Source organism: Hyperoodon ampullatus (genome assembly GCF_949752795.1).
Source record: "Hyperoodon ampullatus genome assembly, chromosome: 15".
In the NCBI taxonomy this organism is placed as follows: domain Eukaryota; kingdom Metazoa; phylum Chordata; class Mammalia; order Artiodactyla; family Ziphiidae; genus Hyperoodon; species Hyperoodon ampullatus.
Genome location: NC_136928.1, coordinates 28,387,486 through 28,410,740, shown reverse-complemented (window position 1 = coordinate 28,410,740; position 23,255 = coordinate 28,387,486). Strand labels below are relative to the sequence as shown.

General features: G+C 53.5%; 2 protein-coding genes across 2 annotated transcripts; one reads left to right on the top strand and one right to left on the bottom strand.

Annotated features, from left to right (window-relative positions):
- Window positions 1–2,835: 2,835 nt before the first annotated feature.
- Window positions 2,836–8,303, top strand: ANKRD53 (ankyrin repeat domain 53; the record flags this gene model as incomplete). Its single annotated transcript, XM_079720674.1, is given in 8 exon segments — window positions 2,836–3,164; window positions 3,353–3,491; window positions 3,829–4,028; window positions 5,259–5,313; window positions 5,316–5,497; window positions 5,849–5,969; window positions 7,586–8,199; window positions 8,201–8,303. Coding segments are annotated over 8 exon segments (1,743 nt in total).
- A 2,787-nt stretch (window positions 8,304–11,090) lies between these two features.
- Window positions 11,091–17,005, bottom strand: TEX261 (testis expressed 261). Its single transcript, XM_079721492.1, has 6 exons — window positions 16,855–17,005; window positions 15,886–15,965; window positions 14,618–14,771; window positions 12,701–12,768; window positions 11,917–12,019; window positions 11,091–11,711 (listed from the first exon to the last, which is right to left on the bottom strand). Exons 1-6 carry the CDS (start codon window positions 16,922–16,924, stop codon window positions 11,596–11,598), a joined length of 591 nt encoding a protein of 196 aa, XP_079577618.1. The 5' UTR covers window positions 16,925–17,005; the 3' UTR covers window positions 11,091–11,595.
- Between the last annotated feature and the right edge of the window lie 6,250 nt (window positions 17,006–23,255).

Below are 23,255 nucleotides of genomic sequence, written 5' to 3'. Positions count from 1 at the left end.
CTCTCTGGGGTTCCTGTCCTGAACAGACTCCACCTCCATGCTCACAATGTGATAGGCACCCAGATTCCTGTCTTTCTCCAAATGTGGTCTCAAGAGGCAGGCATTCCCTCTCCTACCTCTTAGGACCTGTCTTTCAAGCTTCCTTCCTACCGCAGATGGGAGTGTTTACCCCATCAAGGTAGCTTTATTCCTCCCTCCCACAACTACAGCTGGATACCCAGGGTGCTGACCTCAAAATCAGGCAGCCCTGTTTCCTATGCCATTACCACCACAGCCAGAAACCAGACCCATCACTCGAGCACTTAAACTGCTTGCAGCCAAGATCCCCTGTCCCACTACCATTCTCAGACAATGTGCTAGCACCAGCCAGGCCACAGTGAAAGTGCCAGCCTCCTCCTGCCCTAGCCCAAGTGAGTGTGCCCGTGCTCAAACCAACCAGTCCTGGCGTTCAAAGCACACCCACCCCTAAGGAACTGGTCCCAATGTCCTCTGGGGTTCCACAGTGCCCTGGCCCACACAGCATCTTCCAGGGACCACCCCACTGGTCCCAATTATTTGTTCCTATGGAGCCTCAGGAAGTTTTTACTAGTCAGGCTTCAGTTAAAAGTGATAGAAACAGGGATTTCCTGGTGGCGCAGTGGTTGAGAGTCCACCTGCCGATGCAGGGGACACAGGTTCGTGCCCCGGTCCAGGAAGATCCCACATGCCGTGGAGCGGCTGGGCCCGTGAGCCATGGCCGCTGAGCCTGCGCGTCCGGAGCCTGTGCTCCGCAATGGGAGAGGCCACAACAGTGAGAGGCCTGCGTACCGCAAAAAAAAAAAAAAAAAAAAAAAAAAAAGTGATAGAAACAATCCAAAATAGCTTAAGCTTCAAAAGGATGTTGGAGTGGCTTAGGGAGCACTGAGGAGCAGGCCTTGGGCATGGGACCAGGCTGTGGAGACAGCAGGCTCTGAGGTCCTGCCTCCGTTTCTCTCTGGATTTGCCTCTTCCCTCCGCCTTCCGTCACCCTTTCCTGGAGGCTGTCAGATCAGTTGTTCAGGAGATATACCCTTACCATCCCCTTCCAGAGAGGAAATCCACCCCCTCTGGGCATTTTCTGCCATCTGCCCTCCCCGTGGTCTGGCTTCTGTTGTTCCATCCGGCACTGTCTGCCCAGCCGCATGGCTCTAGCTCTGGCCGAGGGGTCTTTAGGGTGAAAGCCACCCTCTCCTCCCATCTCCCCCTGCCTCACTCTGTGACCTTTCCTCAGGATCACCTGCAGCCTCTGGCCTCCTCAGGAAGAGGACTGAGGCAGGAATGCCTCAAAGTCCTTCTCAACCCTGGCTGCATGTGACAATCACCTAGAGAAATTTACAAAACACCAACTGTTCAGGCTCTAAACCAGATCAATTAGTTGACCCTTGAACAACGTGGGGTTCAATCCTCACATAACGTAGAGTTGGCCTTGCATAAAACACGGTTCCTCCTTATCCGCAGATTCAACCAACCAGGGACCATGTAGCATTTACTATTGAAAAATATGCGCGTATGAATGAACCCGCGTTGCGCAGTTCAAACCCGCGTTGTTCTAGGGTCAATTTGTAATTTGAATCGCTAGGCACAAGTCCCCTGCATTGATATTCACCCCCCTGCCAGGTGATTCCAATGTACAGCCAGGGTTGCAACCACCGCTATAGAGACCGCAAGATACCCCAGGTGAAGATAAAGAGCGTTTACTTGAAGAGATCCTGAGATACACCCTCTGACCCCCAACACAGACATAAGGTCCTGCTGCCATTGTTTGGATCCTCATATTCCAAAAGCAACAGCCCAAAGAATCCCTCAGCTTCCAGGAAATCCTCAAAATCTGTCCCTGAAAAGCATTGTCACTTTATCTTACTTTGAAGCCAGTTGCTAAGGCCCCACCTGGGGCAAATATCCAGTAGGAGTTGCTGGTTTTCAAGGTGCTCAGGAGAGGTGCTGACTCCTTCTGACCACTGGGACTGGAAGGCAAGTGGCCTACAAAAGGAGGTTTACCTGGAAAGGGGGAGCGGTCCTTCTGATTGGAGAATCTGCATTTTTGTCTCTCCTTGCAGGTCACTGTGGTCATAATAGACCCTCTCCCCTCCATCATAAAGCTTCCCAGTGGAAACACTGGGAAGTCTGGCACAGAAGGAAGAAGGTCATTAGAGGTGGGTGGTGTGGCCAGATAAGCCTAGAGTCGACCCTGGGGCCACAGTAGACCTCTGATAAGCTTGGGGTCTGTTTCCCCTGAGAAGGGGTGAGAATGTGGTTTGTTCAGTAACACTCAACACTGATTCAAGCAACGTTTATTGCTTGGCTACTTGACCAAAGTCACGTGGCTGATTTACAGTGTACCTGTTTCGCTTCAGGTGGAAGTGTAAGGGAATAGAAAACCTTGCTGGAGGGCAGTTTGGAAACATATATCAACAAGTAAAAAATGTTCATTCCTTTCACTTAGTAATTCTACTCCCAGGAATCCATCCTAAGAAAACAACCAGAAATGAGCTATTTAGTTTCCTGCAGCACATGTGAAATTGACAGCGCATCCATCACGATGTTGGGCTCTGGTTGTGTCATAATACACGTTTAGTGTGTGGACTGACAATGGAAGCTAGCTCATAATTTAGCGCTGAATGAAAAGAGGCACAAAAACGTATACAATATGCATACACATAGAGTAATAGACCGTGATTTCTGTGGGTGGTGGGATTGATTTTTAATATCTTCATTGTCCTTTCTGTTTTGTACAATCAGCACTTAACCAATTTTATAATCATAAACAAAAGCTACGCGTCTTTCAGTGTGGGGGGTGTGCGATGTCGAGTCTCCAGGATGACTGGGCCGCGGGGGTGGGGTGGCAGGCTGGGCGGCGCCGGGGCCGAGGAGGCGAGCGGGGCCGACACCGCGACCCTCACCCGAGAGTGCCCGCTCGACCCCTGGAGCGCGAGCTGGAACCTCGGCGGGCGGGCGGCACCCCGCGGGCGGCGGCGCCTTTCAGGGGTCGTCCCCATGCGGCTGGCGGAGAAGGTGTCAGCCAGCTGCGGCGACTCGGCGGCCCGGCGGCCCAGGTGGGCCTGGGAGCGGGTGTGCGGGCGTCGGGGCGCGGGAAACCGCTCGGGCCTCCCGGAGCGGCCGGGCGTGGAGCGGCGGGGGACGGCCGGGTCAGGCTCGCCTCCTGAGCGGTGCCCGGAGCCCTCGACGACGGTCGCGTCCCCATTGCCCTGCCGCGCAGCGCGCCCTGGCCCGGCCTCCAGAAAGGCCTTCGTGCACGTGGGGGCCTGGCCCGCGCGGGCCCCGCAGGCCGCCGCTGCCCGGCTCACTGCCGCCTTCCTCCCCACGCCTGCTCTAGCTCCGTGCGTCTAGCCGAGGTGTGGGACCAGAGGGCGATCGGGAGCTACCACGAGCTGTTCGCGGCCTCGTTAGGCAACCTGGAATGGTTGCGGTTCTGTCTAAATCGGCACCGGGGGGAAATCCCCGCCGATGACAAGGTAAGGCCTCGGAGCTCAGGGGCGGGGACCGAAGTCGTCTCCACCCCACAGAGAGCTCCGTACGTAGTAGTTACCTGGCGAAGTGTGACAGTGGAGCATCCGGAGATGTCCTTTTCTGGGTAGATGGTCCTAATTCACCTTCCAACCGTCTGGAAGGCCATTTTGGGGGAGCGAGGAAGGGTGAGCGATACGGGAGTGCGAAAGGGGTACGTGCGATTCCCCGGGGGCACAGAGAAGAGGGGGAGAGTAACCCCAAGAAATTGCTCTCTAGGTTAGGTGGTGGGCCCTGGGGTGCCAGTCCTGCTCAGCCTCTTCCTGCCTCCTCTGGCCCCCGCAGGGTTTCACTGCCATCCACTTTGCAGCCCAGAGCGGTGAGCTTGCATGCCTGCAGGTCTTGGTGGAGGAGTACAAGTTTCCCGCGGACCTGCCCACCAACAATGGCCAGACACCTCTACACCTTGTCATCCATAGTGACAACAAGACCATGGCCCTGCCCTGCATTCACTATCTGATTAAGCAAGGGGCAGCCCTCAACACGTGAGTCCAGCCTATGAGGGGAGAGTGGCTTGGAGGCTGGTCAGATAAGAACCTCACTTCCAGGCAGGCAGATCCAAGCAGGACAGGCAGAGGGGCTATGGGGTGACAAGGATTGATTCCCACGTGAACAGTCAGAGAGCCCACATGGTGTCGTGGTTAAGAGATTTTGGGAGAGGATAGACCTAGTTCGTGTCCCAGCTTTGCTACCTGCTACCAGACGGAAACGCCTCAGGCAAGTCACTCAACCCTAAGCCTCAGTGCTCTGGTTCCCAAACCTGTCTGTACACTGGAATCACCTGGGGAGCTTCAAAAATACCAATGCCTGTGTTCCAATCCAAAGGTTGTCATTTAATTGGTCTGAGGTGTGGCCTGGACTCTGGAAGGCTCAAAAGATCCCCAGCTGTTCCTCATTTGCAGCAGAGTTTGGGAAATACTGCTTCAGTGTCTTCAACTGAAATTTGGGGGGATGACAGTGCCTATCACGTGAGACTATTGTGATAATTGAGAAAGTGCATGGAAAGTGCATGGATGGCGTATAGGAGACTGCATTCATTCAAAATACTTATCCAGCATGTAATGTGCTAAGCGCTAGGCCAGAGTTGAGGAATACAATGGTGAACATACAGCAATGGTCCCTGCCCTCGTAAAGCTGATATACTAGTGCAGGAGCAGACAGCCAATTAGCAAACTAATAAATGAACAAAATGACAGAGTGTGGTTAAGTGGTTATGAAGGGTATAAACAGGGTGGTGGGGTGGTGAGTAAAGCGGGCAGGGAGAAGATCTATTTGGGAAGAGCAGTTACCTCTAAGGAGAGAATGGAGAGGTGAGCCAGCCTAGCAAAGCCAAGGAAAAGTGTTCCAGGCAGAGGTGTAAAGGCCATGCTGAGAGAGAGTGGGGCAAGGTCAGAGGACAAAGCTGGGGAGGAAGCAGGGCCCCGGCCACGCAGGCCTTGTGGGCCATGGCTAGGTGTGGGGAAGGGGCAGGAGGGCTGAGTGGCTTAAGAGGAGATGAGGTTAGTGGTCTCTGGGCTCCAGCCAACCAGCTCTCCTTCTAGCGTTTCCTCACGGTCACATACCCCACCATCAGACTGTTGCTGTTCATTTAGTCCAAGCCCTCCTTCTACAGTTGAAGAAACTGAGGTACAGAGAGGAGGAGGGACATGCCAGGGTCACGCAGTGGACTGGTGGCAGAGCAGGCCTGGAAGCTGGTTGGCTCGCCTCTCTGACAGGCAGATGCCCTTCGTCCTTCCTTTCTGCCCTCTTCCCCTCCCCCCACCACCCGCCCCGGCGGGGCCCTCCACAGTCAGACATGCAACGGCTCCACACCCCTGCACCTGGCAGCCCACAAGGGCCTGCTGAGCTGTGTGAAGGTCCTGGTGCAGAAAGGTGCCAATGTTCATGCCCACGATGCCATGGGCTGCAAGCCCATTGACTACTGCAAAATATGGAACCACCGCATCTGTGCCCGGTGAGGCTGTGAGAACCAATCGTGCCTGCCACCCTTCCCCAGGGCCCTCACCCAGAGCTGAGCATGGAAGAGGAGGGTCTGGGGATGAGTCTGCAGAGGGGGCCTCTCCCCAAGATGCTATTCCCAGGGCTCTCCACAGGGCCTCACCCCTGGGGTTTAGCACTGCCGTGAGGCCCCAGCTCCTCGGCAGGAGGGTGGGGGCCTCGGGCAGTGGGGATGGGTCATCTTGCTCATCTCACCTCTGGCAGGTCTGCCCACTCCCACCCAGGCCCTCAGCAGCAGCCAGTCTTCCCTGCCCAGGGCGAAGCTCAGCCACTGGGGAATGACACCCACCCCCCGCCTCGGCTCCAGGTTCTTGAAGGATGCCATGTGGAAACAGGACAAGAAGGACTTTGCCCGTGAGATGGGGAAACTAAAGAGGCTCAAGAACCAGCTGGCCCTCATGGAGGAGGACTACCTGACTGGGTATCAAGTAAGGGGTAGGGCCCGTAGGACGGGCAGGGGCACCGGCCATCCAGGCATGTGAGCAGAGGAGGCAGGGACCCACGTGCACAGTTAGTTAGAAGAGTGGCTAGAAGTGGTCCCATCCAGAAAGAGCCTCCTCGCCCCCTCCTCTGAGGAGGAGGGCTCCAGGAGGGTGCCGAAGGGATAATGCTCAAGAGGACTCTTTAAAGGTGGGCAGCAGCTGGCCATATGAAGAATCAGGAAAGGACTAACCTGGTAGAAGGAACAGAGAGCCCTGTGGAGAGGCATAGGGGCACATGAGAGCATGGAGTTTGTCAAGAAGTGCAAATTCAGTACAGCCAGGGGATCAGATGTGACCTGGAGACTGACAAGCTAGAGACCCGGCAGGGGCCCAGATCAATGTCAGACCTCAGCTGGGACAGAAAAGGAGAATAAAGGATTTTAAGCAGGTATAACTACATAGGATGTAAGAACCAGAAAACCCCAAAAGAAGATGCTGGGAATCCTAAGTGGATCCAGGAGTTGGGAGGGCTTCGGGGCTGGCAAAATCCGGTACCCCAGCTCTGTTCCAGGTGCATTCCTCACCAAATTTCCCTGTCCCACCCTCCATTGTCAGTGTCACCAGCCTTCATAGTCATGTATGTATCCAGAGGAGGCAAAGCCCATCTGTTCCCGTGGCTCTAAGATTTCCCAGAAGCCCCTTGAAGATCTCCCCTTACCTCTTATTGGCCTCAACTGGATCATGTGTCCATTCTCGTTCCAATCCCTAGAGCTAAAAGAAAGCCATGTGTTGACTGACTTAGGTCTGGGGCGAGGCTGATGGAATTATTATGATTGGCTTAGCCTAATCAGAGCCTACATCTGAAGCTGGGTCAATCTCCAAACCACTTGACTGCTTAGCAACAGTCTGGGAAGTGAGACACTGAGGTGGGGAGGGGGGAAGGGGTCGGTTCTGTGACGAGTTGAAGGTTCAGCTCTAGTGGAGGCAAGGACAGAGAGCACCACCACCCAGCCTGGAGAACCAGCCAAAACTGTCTCTCTCCCTACACTGACCACTCAAGGCCCACCACTTCCAAGAAGCCTGCCCAGATTAGCTCCATCCAGTTCCTAGCCTTTCAAACTTTTCTGCTTTCTCCTTCCAGGGTCAAGGATAAGTCTGCATCACTCATTTGCCTTTTTCCCCATCAACCCAGAGACTCTCTTAGGGCAGGACATGTCTCCACCGTCAGACTGGGAACTCCTTTAGTGGGGGTGGAGGCTGGTCTCCCCCATTAAGACTCAAGTTTTTCCATAGGGCAGGGACTGTGTCTCCCCCCTCAAGTTGGAGACCTCACCTAGGGCAGAGGCTGTATCTCCATCAGATTGGAGGTCTCTCGTATGGGAAAGGCTCTGTCTGTCCCATGAGCCCAGGGGCCCCCTCCAGGCAGTGGCTGTCTCCCCATCAGAACAAGGGCTCCCACAGGCAGGGGTTTCTCTCATCAGACTCCGGGCTCCCCGGAGGCAGGAAGGTATTTACTCAGTCAGAAACCTGAGGTTTCCAGGGCTGCAGCCACAGGGCCCCCTTCCACAGAAGCACAGGGGGAGTAGCCCTCCAGAACTATCTTGTGCTTTCTGATATTGCAGAAAGAGCACCAAATTCTGAGAGAAGCTGACTTCAAGAAGTGGCTCCATCGCAAGCTGCTGCCCCAAGGCCGATCCCTGATCCGCAACACTCAGGGAGAGCCCCGTCCTCCACCCCAGGCCACTGTGCTCTCCAAGACCCCCAAGCACGGGGCACTGTGGCCTCCCAGGAGCTTCTACCCATCCCGAGAGGCGCGCCTGCGACAGACACTGCAGCCCAGTCAGCCCTCGGTGATGCCTATACCCACCTGCAAGCAGCCCATGGTCAGGCGGCCCAAGGTGTGGAATCGCAGCAACAACCCTGTCAGGTCCCCCACCGCCCAGATCGGCTACCCGCAGGGCATCCGCCTAGGCGTGCATCCCGACCCCAGGCCGGAGCATGACTTCCGCTGCTTCCTTGAGGTGAGGTCCGACGGGCACGGCGGTGCGCTCCTGCGCACGGTGGCAGGCAACCAGGTGGCGCCTGTGCCCCGGCTGCCTTTAGAGGTGATCATCCGCGAGCTGTACCCGTCGGTGCAGCCGTGCAGGATGAAGGTGCCCCAGGGCTTCTGTTCTGTCACCATGAGAGAGGTGCCCCGGAAGCGGCGCCTGGGTGATGGCACCTTCTGGACCGACACTGAGCATGAACCTGCGAGAGACATTTGACGAAGGCTTCCTGGCAGCTGTGCGAGCCCATCAAGGGCTCCCCACTCTGCCCTCCCCCAAACCACCCCCCACTTAAACTTATTTTGGTAGCCTCCCGACTGGAGGCTGCCCAGTGAAGGCTGAGGTGTGGTGATTCTGTCCGGATGGGGAGGAAGGGGGAGTGCCCACAGGCTGCCCACCCCCAAGCTCAAGGATTGGAGCCCCCTCCCAGACAAAACCCAGCTCCCAGGTCTCCCTTCTCTCCACAAAGGAATCTCTTGGACCCCCCAGGAGATCCAAGTTAGGGCAGTAGACCAAGGCTCAGAGTGGGGATCCTCCTGTATCCTGGGCCCTACCATTGTAAAAGTGACACCTTGGTGTCCCCATTTCCCCTCCTCACACACAACAGCTCACCAGGGACAAGGATTCCAGGATGAGGGACCACTGGGAAATTCTGCCTCTTGTTCATATTAAGTCCTTCCTGCTGCAGGTTCTAAGCCTCACTCGGCATGTCCAGATCCAAAACAGGGAGGAAGAGAGCTAATGTGTCACACTGCCATTGGCTTCCCTGCCACTATGGGCTGCCATCCTCCGTTCCCAGCTGCCACTGGGGTTTCTGCAGTACAGGGCGGCACAGGCAGCCTTTCTGGAGAAGGGAGGGAGGACCTATGGCTTCAGTTTGAGACTGAAAGCACTTGTACTTTCTCCAGGAAGCTATCCTAGGTCCCCTGCTACCCCCTGTACACACCACTACAAATCATTCATTAAACAAACATTTATTGAGTACTTTCTATGTGCCAGGTGCCAAGCTAGGCACGGTTGATACAAAAACTGAAGGACAATCCCTGCCCTCAAGGAGCTTACAGTCTAATGGGGAGATAAACCAGTAAGCAGGCAAGTAAGCCCAGAGTGATCTGTGTGGTGTGCTGGAGAGAGAGGGGACATTCAAAGTTCCTTGGAGGAAGTGAAATCTAAGTTGAGAACTGACAGAGAAGGTACTCAGGCGAGCAGAAGAAAGGGAATTAAAGTGGCATCTCTGGATACAGGAGGCTGAAAATCAGAATGCAAGGTGGCAAGTGATGAGGCCAGAGAGGCGAGCAAGAACCGGGACACCACGAGCCTCACAAGCCATGCTAAGGGGTCTGGACTTCATCCTGACAGTGGGGAGCCATGGAAGGTTGTAAGCCAGGGAGTGACTGGATCAACCATGCATTAGAAAGACACCTCTGGCTGTGGGATAGAGAAGCAGAAGGAGGCTGTCACAATAATCCAGGTGAAAGCTGCTGACAGTGGAAGTGGCTCAAATCAAGAGATGTTAAGAAGGTAAACTTGACAGTTGTTAGAGATTGGATGTCAGGGCAGAAAGAGAAAGCAGGTTTCTGGTCAGGCTCCTGAGTGATCTTGGGGCCAAGGCAGGTACCCAAAAAAGGCAGGTTGCAAAGGGTGGCACCAAGTGCTATCTGGGCCATGAGAGTTGTCTGTGTGCCCAAAGGCAGCAGAACTGTGGTTCAGAGGACCGAGAGGGATGCTGGGGCTGGCTGTCAGCTTTCAATTCCTTGAAACCATCAGCACGGATGGGCTCCTCCAGGGAACCCACAACCGAACCCTGAGAAACCCCACTGCACAGGGGGTGAATGGAAGGGCCTGCACAGGACCCGGAAAGGAGCAGCCAGAGAGGGAGAACCAGCCACAGAAGTGCTCGGGACGCTGGGGGTGACGAGCCCTGCCCGATGCTGCACAGATCCAGAAAGAGGAGATATGAAGAGGGTCTGCTGGACTTAGCACAAAGCCACTGGCAACCCCCAGAACACTGGCAGTGGAGTGAATGGAGGGCAAAGCCACACCATTGGGGTGAGAAACAAAGAAATGGACAGCAAGGGAGAGCAAGGCCAGCTGCTGGCCAGCAGTCAGGACACTGGCCTCCAGTGCCCTCCACCTTGTCCTCCCTTGTCTGCACAGGACAAAAGGGCCTGGCAATCTCAGTGCCACTGAGAGAAGGCCAAAATGTGCTGTTCCTCCCCAGGAAAGGGGAAGGCTGGTATTTTTAAGAGAATGGAAATGCTAGACCCAAGGAAATGAAGGGCTATGGTGGGACTTGAGGCAGGATGTAGAGGTAAGATTTCAAGCACAGAGGTCTTCCCTGTGGCTGAAAGGTACCACATGTGTGCAGTCCATCTCTGCACCTGTCTGCTTTGCTTTGAGGTATAGGACACATCCGGTAATGGCTCTCGTGGGGACTTCATTCACATATGTACTGCTGAGTACTTGTAAGGCACTGTAGTTGGAATGCAAGGTCAACAAATGCTGGCCTGTGCCCAGGACCTGGCCTGCCTTTTTAGAAGACGGATCACCTCCCCAGGAGCGAAGACCACTCAGAAGAGGGTCAGCCCTCGTGTGCTCTTAGAGTGACAAACAGCTTCTCTCACCAGCACTGTTTCTTACAAAACAGGCTGTAGCCCAGGCTGCCAGGAAGCCAATTTTTAATGTTTCTCCTCGAGCCTGAGATAGAATTCAGCCAGAAACCACTCTCTTCCCTAGGCAAAGACTTATAAATAGGATACTGTACATGTTCTCCTGAAAAATCTAACCCAGTCCCACACCATCCCCTCTCTGCCCCCAGTCTGACAGTCACAGAGCCCTGAGGAAAGAAGAGATGGAAGGAGAGAGAAGGGGATTAAGAAAGGCTGCATCCATCCCCACTCCCCCGCCTCCCACTCCAGGCTCGGCTCCGCATCTCTGTCCCCTTCCCACTAAGGGCCACAAGCACAGTCCCTTTGGAAAGGCAAGACCCAAACCCAGGAAAGGAGCCCCTGGCGCAGAAAAGCCAGTCCAGGCGGAAGGTCAGCAGGAAGAAAGGAAGATGAACTTTCAGGGTATTAAGGCAAACAGGGCCACCTAGAATCTTTATTCAAACGGGAATCAGCACTTGGACAGAAATCACAGTTCAACAGCAAAAACTTTCTCTTGCAAGTGCTAAGCCACGGCCCCTCCCCATGGCCATCTGCCCATAGCAATGATCACTGTCTGCTCTCCAGCTTCACAGCCCCTGCCCTGCCTGCCCTGGCTGAGCCAGAACTCCGGACCCATCACAGGAGGGGGCGGGAGGGCCACGGGAGCTCAGCTTCTGCACACCCAGGTGGACCACGGCCTCCTGGCTAAGCAGGCACCGCATCCTCCCTGGTGCCCTCTGAGGCCTCAGCCTCTGGCAGCATCAGATCTGAGCCAAGCTGAGCCTCCTGAGGACGGTGGGGACGGGGACTTCCGGGGGAGTCGAGGGAAGGAGGGCCAGCGCTGGGGGAAGGTGCCTTCCAGCTCCCGGCCCCCACCTACTGCAGAGGCCCAGGGGCCTGACTCTCCTGATCTTGCCCCAGCATCCCCTCCGCAGAAGTTCAGTACATCTTCTGCCGACTGGGTAGAATGGCCTCTTTGATGAAGGAGAAGACAACCAGGATCCCTAAGCGTTTGCCCCGCTTGCCTTTGGTGAAGTAATTGGAGACCACGTCATCTGTGGAGACACAGGCAGGGAGATGAGTGTGTGTGTGTGTGTGTGTGTGTGTGTGTGTGTGTGTGTGTGTGAGTGAGTGAGAACACAGCTCTGCCCACCCAGAGTCCAAGTGTCTCCATCACAGGGCGGGCTCCAGCTCCCCCAGCAAGTCAGGCCTTGCTGGCGTCCTCCCACCATGCCTCCCACCTTACAAACCCCTTCTCACCTCCGGGCTGCATGGTGGAGGGCAGGACGTTCTCCCCAGCCGACAGTGACACAAAGAACGCAAACGGGATTATCCACAGACAGAAAGTGAAATAGGCCAGGACCTGGCAACAGAGACACTGAGATGAGGGTGCCCCTGGAGATGCCAAGGCTGGGCCAGGTGTGCTCACCATGTATCTCAGAGAGGCGGTCAAGCGTGCCCCACACTTGATCTCTGAAGGGGACCAGGGCCCGGGAAGCAGAGACAGGACACCCCCAGACATGGAAAAAATTCAGTGGGGAAAGGTGGAGACCAAAGATGACTGCGTGGCCACAATCCCCAAATCGTGGTCACTAGGACAAGCAACTCCTCTGAACCGAAGGAGGCAGGTGGAGGGCGAAACCATGAATTGCCCATGTTCCCTGAGAAGTGACCTTGTTCTTCCCCAGGGGTTCAACCTGGAGTAGCAGGGTTCAGGGTTGCGGCCCACCCCTGCCCTGTGAGGTCTGCGTCAGACCAGGCCACCCCACCGCCCCTTCCTGACCTTAGGATGCTAGGCTGGGATGCCGGCAGCCCCAAAGGACTCACTGGGAGACAGCAGTGTCCTCCCCACCACAGCCAAAGGGGTCCCTGCTCCTCATCCACACTGCTTTCTAAAGTCATCTATACCATTTTTTAAAAAAATGTGTCATCCCTGAATAAACGCAGTTTCAAATCATAGCCAAGTTCACAAAGAAATCACGCAAGTCCCTTTCACTCGCTCTGTCCCGGCTAGTAGTTCGATGACGAACTGAATACTTCTTACCTCTGAGAAGGGATAATATTCCTCTGCAAAAAACTGAAACGCTAGGTAATGATTCACCACCACTAGCCCTGTTGAGGGAATGAAGAGTCATTTATTCTGGGGCGGATTACATAAAGCAGACTTTCAACCTTCACAAGGCCCTGGAGGTTGGAAGCCGAGTCTTAGCCCTGACTTCACACCCAGCTCAGAGTATGGCTCTGTGCCAAGCACGCTACTCTCCAGAACCCAGTTTCCCGTCTGTTAGAATGGAAGAACTAGCCCCCCCACCTGCCGAGGGCACTCATGAATCCAATTAGAAGTAGGTAAAACACTCTTTGAATATTATAAAAACGAGACTCCAGCGTTACACACTCCAAAGCACGGTGCCAATTGACCTGGGCTTTAGCGGCCGTGAGTCCGGAAGAGAGCTCCGCAGGGCTGTGTGGGAGGATGTCACGGGCGCGCAGAGCACACGCTCCCAAGGAGTCCGCTCCAGACGGGGCAGCAGGGAGGAGGCTCTCACTCCTCAGGAAGGAAAGGGCGCAGTTTGCTAGACGGTTTGCAGTGCAATCTTAGGGTTCCTCAAAATTCTGGGGGAGGGGTCCGTCCTCAGGACAAGGTTCACTGGTGTGAACTGGTATGTTCTGGATCCCACCACCTCCTTAGCATGCAGCCAAATTCAGAGAGAGGTCCCGGGGACTCGCTGCTCCGAGACAGGCACTCCTGCCGGCTCCCACGGTGAGGTGCAGGGCAGGCGCCAGAACGAGGCATCCCCTCACACCCAACACCCCTCACACCCAACACCCCTCACACACACCCCACAGCCAACTGCCACGAGTCTTTCCTCTTTTCTCCTCTCTTGCCTCCCCCCTTCTAAGGCAGAGAACCACAGCTCTGCCGCTCCCAGCCGTGCTCTAGGGCGAGGGCGTACTGGAAGACAGGATGGTACCTGACACCCACAGATCTTCAGGAAAACTCTCCCAGGCATCTAGAGGGCAAGTCAGGGGAGTGACAAAGGGAAGCCAAGGGAGCTCCCCAAGGGGTGGGGGGATTGGGGGGCACCCTCCCCCCGGGAAGACGCAAGAGGAGGCTGGTCTCCAGGGAAGGACTCCTCACACCAATCCCCACAGAACAAATCCTTTGGTGGAATCACACCAAGACACTCAGTCCTGGCTTTAACACTGTGCCCTAGTAACAGTCTCTTTCCAGATTCTCTCACAGAAACAGAAAAGCAGCTCTAAGAAACCCCAATCAATCTGATATCTTGACCAAAGGCTATGATGACCAGTAATGATTAAAGGGAGAAAAGGCAATCCCGGTAACCAGATACTGTCTAGAACCTTTTCCAAGAATAACTATAGCATCTATGTGCCAAATGAGTCTCCTAAACATCACTGAACAGATGGTGAAGCTAAGGCCAGAAAGGGGAAATGACTCCCCGGGGTCAGAAACTGGTGGCAGAGCAAAGGCAGGAAGGCCAGGGTCCTCCAAACACTGGGGTCTGTCAACCCCAAGGCAGCTGACTGCAGGGAGCCCCAGAGCCCCAGGAGGCTCGTCTTAATCATGACTTTGGGCCAGAGGACTGGGTGGGGAATTGCCTGCAGGCCAGGGAAAGGCTTTGGGCTTTTCCTGGCCAAGTGGTTTCTTAGGGGCTATAACTGCTCAGCCAACCCACCTCTTGTCCCTTCTCAAACCCTTTGTCAAACATCTCCCTAGGAAAGCCCTCCCTTTCTGAGTATCCCAGCCCCCCAAATTCTAGTCACTAGAGCCAACGTGGGCTCTAGGCTCCTCATGTGTGACAACCCCAACCTCCAATCAGCCTGGCCTCCTGGAGGACCTCAGTGGTTTGCCTCTTTTCTTTATATCCCCTTCAGTGCCCTGACTGAGCTGGGCATGTCCAACCAACTCAGCTGCCTCCCCAACTATGTCCCCTCTCACCGCACGACAGGATGAAGTTAGGCGAGGTCAGCATGATGAAGGGGAAGGTCTGGAGGAGGCCAAAGTAGACAAGGTTGGTGAAGAGGCCCACACCAATCATGTAGGTGGGGAAGCGCTCAAAAACGTAGAGGCCAATCAGCACAGCTGTGGAGAACTGAAAACAACCAGAGGCACACAGTGCGGGGAGCTTCTTCCAGGCAGCCTTTCTGGACTCACTAACCCCCAGCCTACTCAGGGCAACACTCTGTTCATGTTTCAGTCTCTCCTTGTTTCACAGTCACAGTTCTGACCTCCCCAGCTAGTCTCTCAGCTCCCAAAGGGCAGCACTTTTCAATCTCAGTTTGTTTGACAGCAACCCACAGTAAGAAAAATAGTTTACACTGTGACCCCAACACATGTACATATACGTGATCAAAGTTCAGGTTTCAATTCTAGTCTTTCCCATTCCCTTTTTTTTTTTTTAATGCTGATAATGATCTACTGAATTGATTGCACAACCCAATAATGAATCCTTCCTGCAGTTTGAAAAACATTGTTCTGAAGGGCTTATAGCTGTCAGTGCTCAACAAAAGGCAGGCAGTTGGTTGAATGAAGGTCTAATTCCTGTACCAACACCCGTGAGCTGGGCCTCTGAACCCAGAGCTGAGAGCTACGGTCTTGTCTCCACCACTAACTCCCTGCCCGAGGCCATGCCCAAAGTGGAAGTGGCTGCTGACAGCAGGTGACTTGAGAGGCACTGGGCTCGTCCTGTCCAAACGTGCCCCCAGCCCCTCCCCAGCCTTTCCTGCAGCTGCAGAAATCTATCCACTGCAGGGCAGGGCCTGGGGCAGGGAAGGTGTCTCCCTCTTAGAACAAGTCACTTGATCCAGTTAGAAAGAGGGCAAAGAACAAGTACTCAAAACTGTCCTTAAGGTTCCTCTCAGTTCTAAATGCTGTTAAGCAGAGCAAGGGGCTAAGACCACTGAAGGCGGTCAAAGGCAAAGGCAAAGCCACAGTCCTGTCAACAGAGAATGGGCACTCAGCTCTCGCCTTAAGGAACCAAGAACGAGGCCCGCAGTGAAGCGATGCCACTTGGGGAAGGAGGCCAGGGAAGACCTAGGCCCAGGAGAGCAGACCCAGGGGACAAGGTACAGGGCAGGGAGGTAGTGGGTGGTACCCTCAGGATACAGCGAGGACACAGGTCTCATCACCCAGGCCAAACTTTCCCCACTTCCTCCTTTTGAGGCAGGGCAAGAGTGAGGGGGATCCTGGGGAAAACTGCCACTTACCCAGATCATGTATTTTATGATCCTGCTGGTGGCCACTGTGTATTCTTCTATCAATTCTGCCAGGTAGTAGAGTCCGGCCGCTGGTGGGGGGAAGCAAGCAGGGAGAACATTAGCCAGGGTCACTCCCACCATGCTGATCACCCCTCTCTCTGCAGCTGGATTCCACTCAACCTTTCATGACTCCATTAGGTAAGGAACAAACCAAACAATCCGTGTGTAACCCTCCCAAGTCGGAAGTAAAACTCTGTCAGGACAACTAAGGAGAGATTTCATAAAAGTGAATGGAAACCTGTATTTGATGCCTCAGCACAAACCTAACCTCTGACCCATAAAAGGGAATTTCTTTCACTCATTCAATAAATATTCGTTGGCATTTAGTATGCGCCAGGTGCTGGGCTGAGAGCTGAGTACAGTACGAGACAGACGAGCTCCCTTCCCTGACCAGCTCTGCGGGGGTGGGGGGCGTTGAGTGGGAAGGGGTGTCAGACGATCCCAGTAGGACAAGTCAAACCCCATAAGGAGGGCTTCCTGGAGGAGGTGAAGTCTCAGCTGAGATCAAGAGTAGGAACTAGCCAAAAAGGGAAAGCCCGTCAAAGTCAGAGTGAGTGGGAAGCACCAAGGGCCCCAGGCGAAAGGGCGGGGGTAGGTGTCTGGGAAAAGTTCGGTGCTGCCGGCCCCGCGACGGAGGGCGCGGCAGCGGTCGGCCGCGCGCGGGCAAGGGGCACTTGAGTCAGCCTCCCCCGGGCACCGCTGGGGCGGACTCTGTGACTCCTGGAAGGACCCGAGGTCAGGCTAGGCTACTGGGGTCAGGAGGAGGGGCAGGACCAGGCGGGGCAGGAAGGGGGATGCGAAGGCCGGAAGCACCGGGCGGGGGTCTCCCGGCTCTCTCCGGCGCCCTCGTGATGCGACCCCCGGCGAGCACAGATGCCGGAGCTGGAGCCCGCGCGGGCCGGGGTCGCGCACTCTCACCGACGGCCAGCGTGATGAAGGCCACCTGGATGAAGAGCGACAGCCAGCTCAGCACATACATGAACCACATGGCGCCCCCGCCCCGGCCACCCGCCCGCCGGGACGGGCCTGCGCGCTCGGGCTCCGGCAACGCGGAGCCACCGCCACCGCCGCCGCGTCCCCGCCCCGCGGACGGTCGTGCGCCGCCGCCGAGAGCAGCCCGGCCCGAGCACCTCCCCCAGCCGGGTCCGGACTAGCGCCGCCCGCCGGCGCGGAGGGCCAACCGCTGCTGCCCAGACCGGGGCGCACCCGCGGACCGCCGGGCTCCCGAGGATACAAGGAGGGGACGGTCGGCGATGCAACCCCGGGGAGGCGGGACGGTCCTGAGGCGCGGGGACGCGGCGCTAGTACCGGAGATTGGAACGTAGCCACCGGCCCCTCCCTGTACACTCCTGCGCCAGCCTGGAGGGTGGTCCAGGGTAGGGGAGGGCCGCCCGACCCCTCCCCAGCAACCTCGGGCCAGAAGCCTCCAGGCAGGTTGCCCAGGGCTTTCTTTTGCTCCCGCAGGTAACAGGAACAAAATTGTTGAGCGCCTAACGCGTGCCAGGCACTATGCTAAAAGCTAGGCTGTAGGTTCACGATGGAAATTAATCCGATGATGTAGATCATTTTATGGATGGGAAGCCAGGGCCTAGGAAGGTTACTTTGCCTCAGGTTATTGTACATCTAGGAAGAGGCACAGGTAGGAATTGGGGCACCTTTGATTAGTCATCCTCAAGCCTAACTCTCCCTCTCTGTTGACTTCGCCCTTTAGGCGCTGAATGCATTTACTACACCTCTGGAAGAGCTAACTGAGGGGCCCCAAGGACCAGGGCAGCCCTTGTCAAGAAGTCCCCCATCTGGTGGCCGAGACAGGCATGCCAAAATAATGTATAACGGGCCCCTGGTATGTTTCTTATCTCAGAATACTTTTCATGTATAAAAATAAATACATATTCCTCAAAAAAATTACCATAGGATTTTACATAGGATTTACATATTTTACATAGGATTACCATGCTATCAAGAAATTCCACTCCTGGGTATACACCCAAAAGTACTGAAAGCAGGGATTCAAAGAAATATTTGCACACGCATGTTCATAGCAGCATTATTCACAATAGTCAAAAGGCAGAAACAACTCAAAACAACAGATGAATGGATAAACAAAATGGTACGTGCATGCCATGGAATATTATTCAGCCTTGAAAGACATGAAATTCTGACGCACACTACAACATGGGTGAACCTTGAGGACATGATGCTAAGTGAAAGAGGCCAGACGCAAAAGGACAAATATTGTACGAGTCCACTCATCTGAGGTATCTAGAATAGTCAAATGCATAAAGGCAGAAAGTAGAATGGTGGTTGGTTGGGGGACGGTGGGAGAGAGGGCAATAGGGAGTTACTGTTTGATGGATACCCCGTTTCAGTTTGGGAAGACGGAAAAGTTCTGGAGATGGCTGGTGGTGATGATTGCACGACATTGTGAATGTACCTAATGCCACTGATCTGTACATTTTAAATGGTTCAAATGGTAAATTTTATATTATGTATAGTTTACCACCACTAAAAAATACATAAGATTGGGCTTCCCTGGTGGCGCAGTGGTTGACAGTCCGCCTGCCGATGCAGGGGACACAGATTCGTGCCCTGGTCCGGGAAGATCCCACATGCCGCGGAGCGGCTGGGCCTGTGGGCCATGGCCGCTGAGCCTGCGCGTCCAGAGCCTGTGCTCCGCAACGGGAGAGGCCACAACAGTGAGAGGGCCACGTACCGCAAAACAAAAAAACAAAAAAACATAAGATTACAAAGCAAAGAAATTACACTGAAATACAGATATCAAAAAAATTTTTAGAAAACTGTGTGATATAATAATATATATGTTTCTTTATTAAAGTGTAACATAATTCAATCCAACAGAAAGTCTAATAACTACCTCCCAGTGACATAATAAGAAACATATATTTGGTCTCTGCCCCCAGTTCCTGACACAGAACTCCTAAATTCCTCGGAATTTCCTGGGTGATAGGAGCATCTTCTGTTCTAATGAGGTGACTCTTGGTGAGCTCCTGGTTAGCTTCAGTAAGGGGGCTGCTCACCAGATTGGAAGCTTGGAACTGTTTCTTTTTTGGCCCCACTGCGTGACTCATGGGGTTTTAGTTCCCCGACCAGGGATCGAACCCCAGGCCATCAGCAGTGAGAGCGAGGATTCCTAATCACTGGACCGCCAGGGACTGCCCTAGAAGCTTGGAACTTTCAATCCTACCCTTCATCCTCCAGGTAGGGGAGAGGCACTGGGGATTGAGTTAATAATCATGAGGAAGCCTCCATGAAAATCTCGAAACCATAGAGTTCGGAATGGTGAATACGTCCACATGCTGGGAGGGTGGTGCACCCCAACTCCACGAGGACAGAAGTTCCTGAGCTCAACCCTTCCAGACCTCACCTCTTCTCTGGCTGTTCATCTATGTCCTTTATCATATCCTTTATGATAAACTGGTAAACTAAGTAAATATTTCCGAGTTTGCTGAGCCATTGTAGCAAATTATCGAACCTGAGGGGAGGTATGTGGGAACCCCCAATTTTGTAGCCAAGTCAGACAGAAGTATGGTACCATAGGGCCCCATGACTGTGACTGGAATCTGAATTGAAGGCAGTGCTGTGGGACTAGGGTCTTAAAGCTGTGGAGTCTTGATGATACCTCCAGGTAGATAGTCTCAGAATTGAATAAAATTATAGGACACCCAGTTGGTGCCCAGAGAGTTGGAAAATTGATTGATGTGGGGAAAACCGCCACACATTTGGTGTCAGAAGTGTGGTGAGTAAAGAAACAGTTTTCCTTTACTACCACAATGACAAAGGAGATGAGTGTAAATATTTTCAAAATATCTTCAATCATATAAGAAGAGAGAGTCACAGATACTGCCAACTACTGTGAGTTTGTTGCCTGCATTCATAATGGAAGGAAATGTTAAATTTCAGTTAGACCTTAGTGTAAATAAAGAGGGAAACTTTTTCCCTTCCAACTTTCTAGAGTCCTTCAGTTTGTCTCCCTGAATTTTATATCTGCTGACTTCTTAGAGGTCCCCACACCCCTGGTTAAGAATTTCTGAGGGCTGTGTATAAGGATAAGTGGTACCTTAAATGACTGTGTGCTTGGACTTCCCTAGTGGTCCAGTGGTTAAGACTCCACACTTCCACTGCAGGGGGTGCAGTGGGTGCGGGTTCAATCCCTGGTCAGAGAAGGGGAAGTTCCTTGTGCCGCCATGCGATGCAGCCAAAAAAAGAAAAAGACTGTGCTTATTTACAAGGCTCTTCATTACAGCACCAGGAGGGACTGAAAACAACCTAAATGTTCATTATTAGGAAACTGGACAAGTATGTTTTGGTACATTATAAAGCAGAGCCATAAAAACAACTGAGGATGTTCTTTAGGTACCCATAGAGGAGGATCCTCTTTTGAAAAAAGCAAAATAATCTGCATAGATATTTCTTTATATGGAATATCTCTGGAAGAGTCCATTAAAAAATGGTAACTTTGCTTGCCTCCTAGGAAGAGAAAGAGTGGGGTTCAAGAGTAAGAGGGCATTTCCTCCATATTCCTTTTTATATCCTTAAAGCATTGAACTATGTAAATATATGTAAATGTATTACCTATTCATGAATTAAGTTTAAAATTTAAATGTTTGTAGTATGCTGGACCTGCTAGGATGTCTCAGATTGTCTGTCGTGTTAATCAGTCCCTTTGTGAGAAAAGCATGTGGCGCCTTACAGGTAAGTCAGCTAACCTTGGATCACGTGACCTGGCCACCCCTGATTGGCCGAATAGGGGAGCTTCATGGTTAGGTCTTTTCTGTTGGGGAGTTTGGATTTGAGACACAGAAGCATCAGTGAGTAGAAGCACAATAAAATCTCGATTCGTCTTAGTTTTTCCTAAACATTAGCCTCCCAAGGAGGAAGGAAAATATAAAAGTATTCTCCCACTCCTCTCCAGAATTGTAGATAAGGGAAACTTGAGGCTGGAAAATGTTAAGGGCATTCAGATGGCTGACCCAGGACTGTTATTCCAGAGCTGGGCATTTTTACTTCCCCACAGTCTCAGAGCCAAAACTGGCCCCAGGGACCAAAGCTGAGGATTCATGTTTCCTCTGGACAGCAGGAAGAAACCATGATTTCCCAGGAAGGTGGGGCAGGGATCATGAAGGCTCTCTGGGACCTGTGCTTAGGCAGGAGGTCACCAGGATGAAAAAAAACAACCTCTCTTGAAGGCGGGATTGGGTGAAGCAGAAGGGCTCCCATGTTCACTGCAAGGAACTCAAGAGAGAAAAGATTTGTAGATTCAAAGGTTTGTTGATTTACATATTGACAGACCTTAGTAACTACATACACTTATACCAATGTTACACATACTCCTTTAACTTTTACTGATTCACAAGCTCATATGTTACCATTTGATTTCCACGTGTGTGGGGATCAGTTCCCATACATCTCATGATGATGTTCTAGGGAAACTAGCTCTTTCAGCATCATGTGGATGTCTTCCTCATAAAACAATCATTTCCTTTTGTTTCTTTTTATAGTTTCTATAAGTGTACTGTAATGCATGTATAGTGTTCTTACTCTGTGCCAGACACTGTTCTGAGTGATTTGTATGTTTTAACCCGTTTAACACTCACATCTAGCATAGGACATAATGCTATTACTGTCTCCATTTCACAGATGAGAAACCGAGGCTCAGAGAGGTTCAATACCTTATCTAAGGTCACACAGCTAGTACTTGGAGGATCTGGGGTTTGAATCTGGACAGTCTGGCTCCAGATCCATGTGGTTTTCTGTGGTCTCTTTAACTAACCTGCTGTCAGGGTGATTCTGCCTGCCTGGTCGTGGGCTGGGCCCCGCTTTATCTCCCTGCAGGCTGCCTGGTCCCCTGGCTCTTCCTTGTACCCCTCTACCTTTATCCTTATAGGAGCTAATGAATACACATCAGGGTTCTGGCTTTGGCCACCTCTGTTCACCTCTGGTCCCCTTCAGCATCTTCACTAGCTAACCTTCTCACATTCTCACACACTTACACCTTCACTGCACCCAAGGCTGGGGACTGGCTTTAGTTGGTTCTGTGGTCCCAGTGGTTATCTGGCTGGGGCCTGAGCATCCCTAGGTGCTCAGAAGGGCTGGGTAGCGTGGAATCAAGAGGCTGGGCAGTGCGGGACCCTGCAACCCCAGTTCCCCTGACCTGGCTATGTTCGCTGCCGCCCTCTAGTGGCGGCCAGAGGACCTGAAGAGGACCAAAGCCAGGGCCGGTTCAAGAGAGAGCGAGCGCACACGTGCACACTTACACTACACACAGTTGGAGACAGGGTCTACCTCAGCATCCGGGCCTCTGCTGCCCCTGCCTGGATTGGCTACAGATAATGATTGTTGTGTGAGAGACACCATGGAGTCGGAGGCAGGCAGGGACAGGCCTGGAGATCCAGGCCCCTCTTCCCTCCTCTTCCTCTCCTCCCGCTGTGTAGCTCTTGCCCCTTTCCTGGCCAGCTCCCCAGCGCCAACGGAAGCACAGTGTTGGGGTAGGTACCTGCCGCCCCCCTCCCACTCTATCCCTAACATGTACAATGTCCCCTCTCTAAGGTGCCCACACTGTAGAGGAACGCCTTTCCTGTGACGGTCCATGTAGTCAGCAGGTTTCTCATTTGGAAGCTCACCTCTCAGGCCTTGGTTCTGCAGCTGGTCAGCCAGCGGAAAATTCTAGGAAAAGACGAACCAGAAACAGTGAAAAACAATGGCCACTCCTATGTCCCCAAAATCCACAGGCCTCCTGACCCTGTTTCTCTGCTATGCCTCTGCCCCCACCCAGGCAGCTGCCCTGGTGTTCCTGGCACCCCTCCCCCATCCCTGTCACATGCCTGGGGCCCCAATTCAGGTGGCTGAGTTAAAGAGCTTTCTAGTGACAAGTCCTCAAAAGGCTCTATTAATTGCCTCAGCATTGTCTTCAGCTAAGCTGCCGGGCCTGCGAGCTGAGAGGACCGGATTGGGGGTGGGGAAGGGTGTGTGTGTGTGTGTGTGTGTGTGTGTGTGTGTGTGTGTGTGGCTGGAGAATGACAGGGAAGAACAAGGCAGGGGAAGGCAAGCACTCTGGGATTCGGCACATATCAACTGAGACCCTTGCAGATATCTCCCTCTCCCTCTCCCTCTCCCTCTCATACACACACACACACACACACACACACACACACACACACACACACAGAAGAGCCCCTGAGCAGGTTGTGGGACCTCCTCTGATGGAGGTCCAGCCAGAGCTGGGAGCTCGTCTCCAAGGAGAGGAGGTGGCCCCAGGAGCCCCGACAGCAGCCAGCCATTCACATTCACTCCACCTTTAC

Excerpts from the sequence above, each read along its gene's own strand:
- TEX261 (XM_079721492.1), bottom strand. The coding sequence starts at position 16,924 with ATGTGGTTCATGTATGTGCTGAGCTGGCTGTCGCTCTTCATCCAGGTG. Across the intron at positions 12,769-14,617 it reads TAACTTCATCCTGTCGTGCG|GGCTAGTGGTGGTGAATCAT; the intron begins GTGAGAGGGGAC and ends TTCCCTCAACAG. Across the intron at positions 12,020-12,700 it reads AATATTATCCCTTCTCAGAG|GTCCTGGCCTATTTCACTTT; the intron begins GTAAGAAGTATT and ends CTCTGTTGCCAG.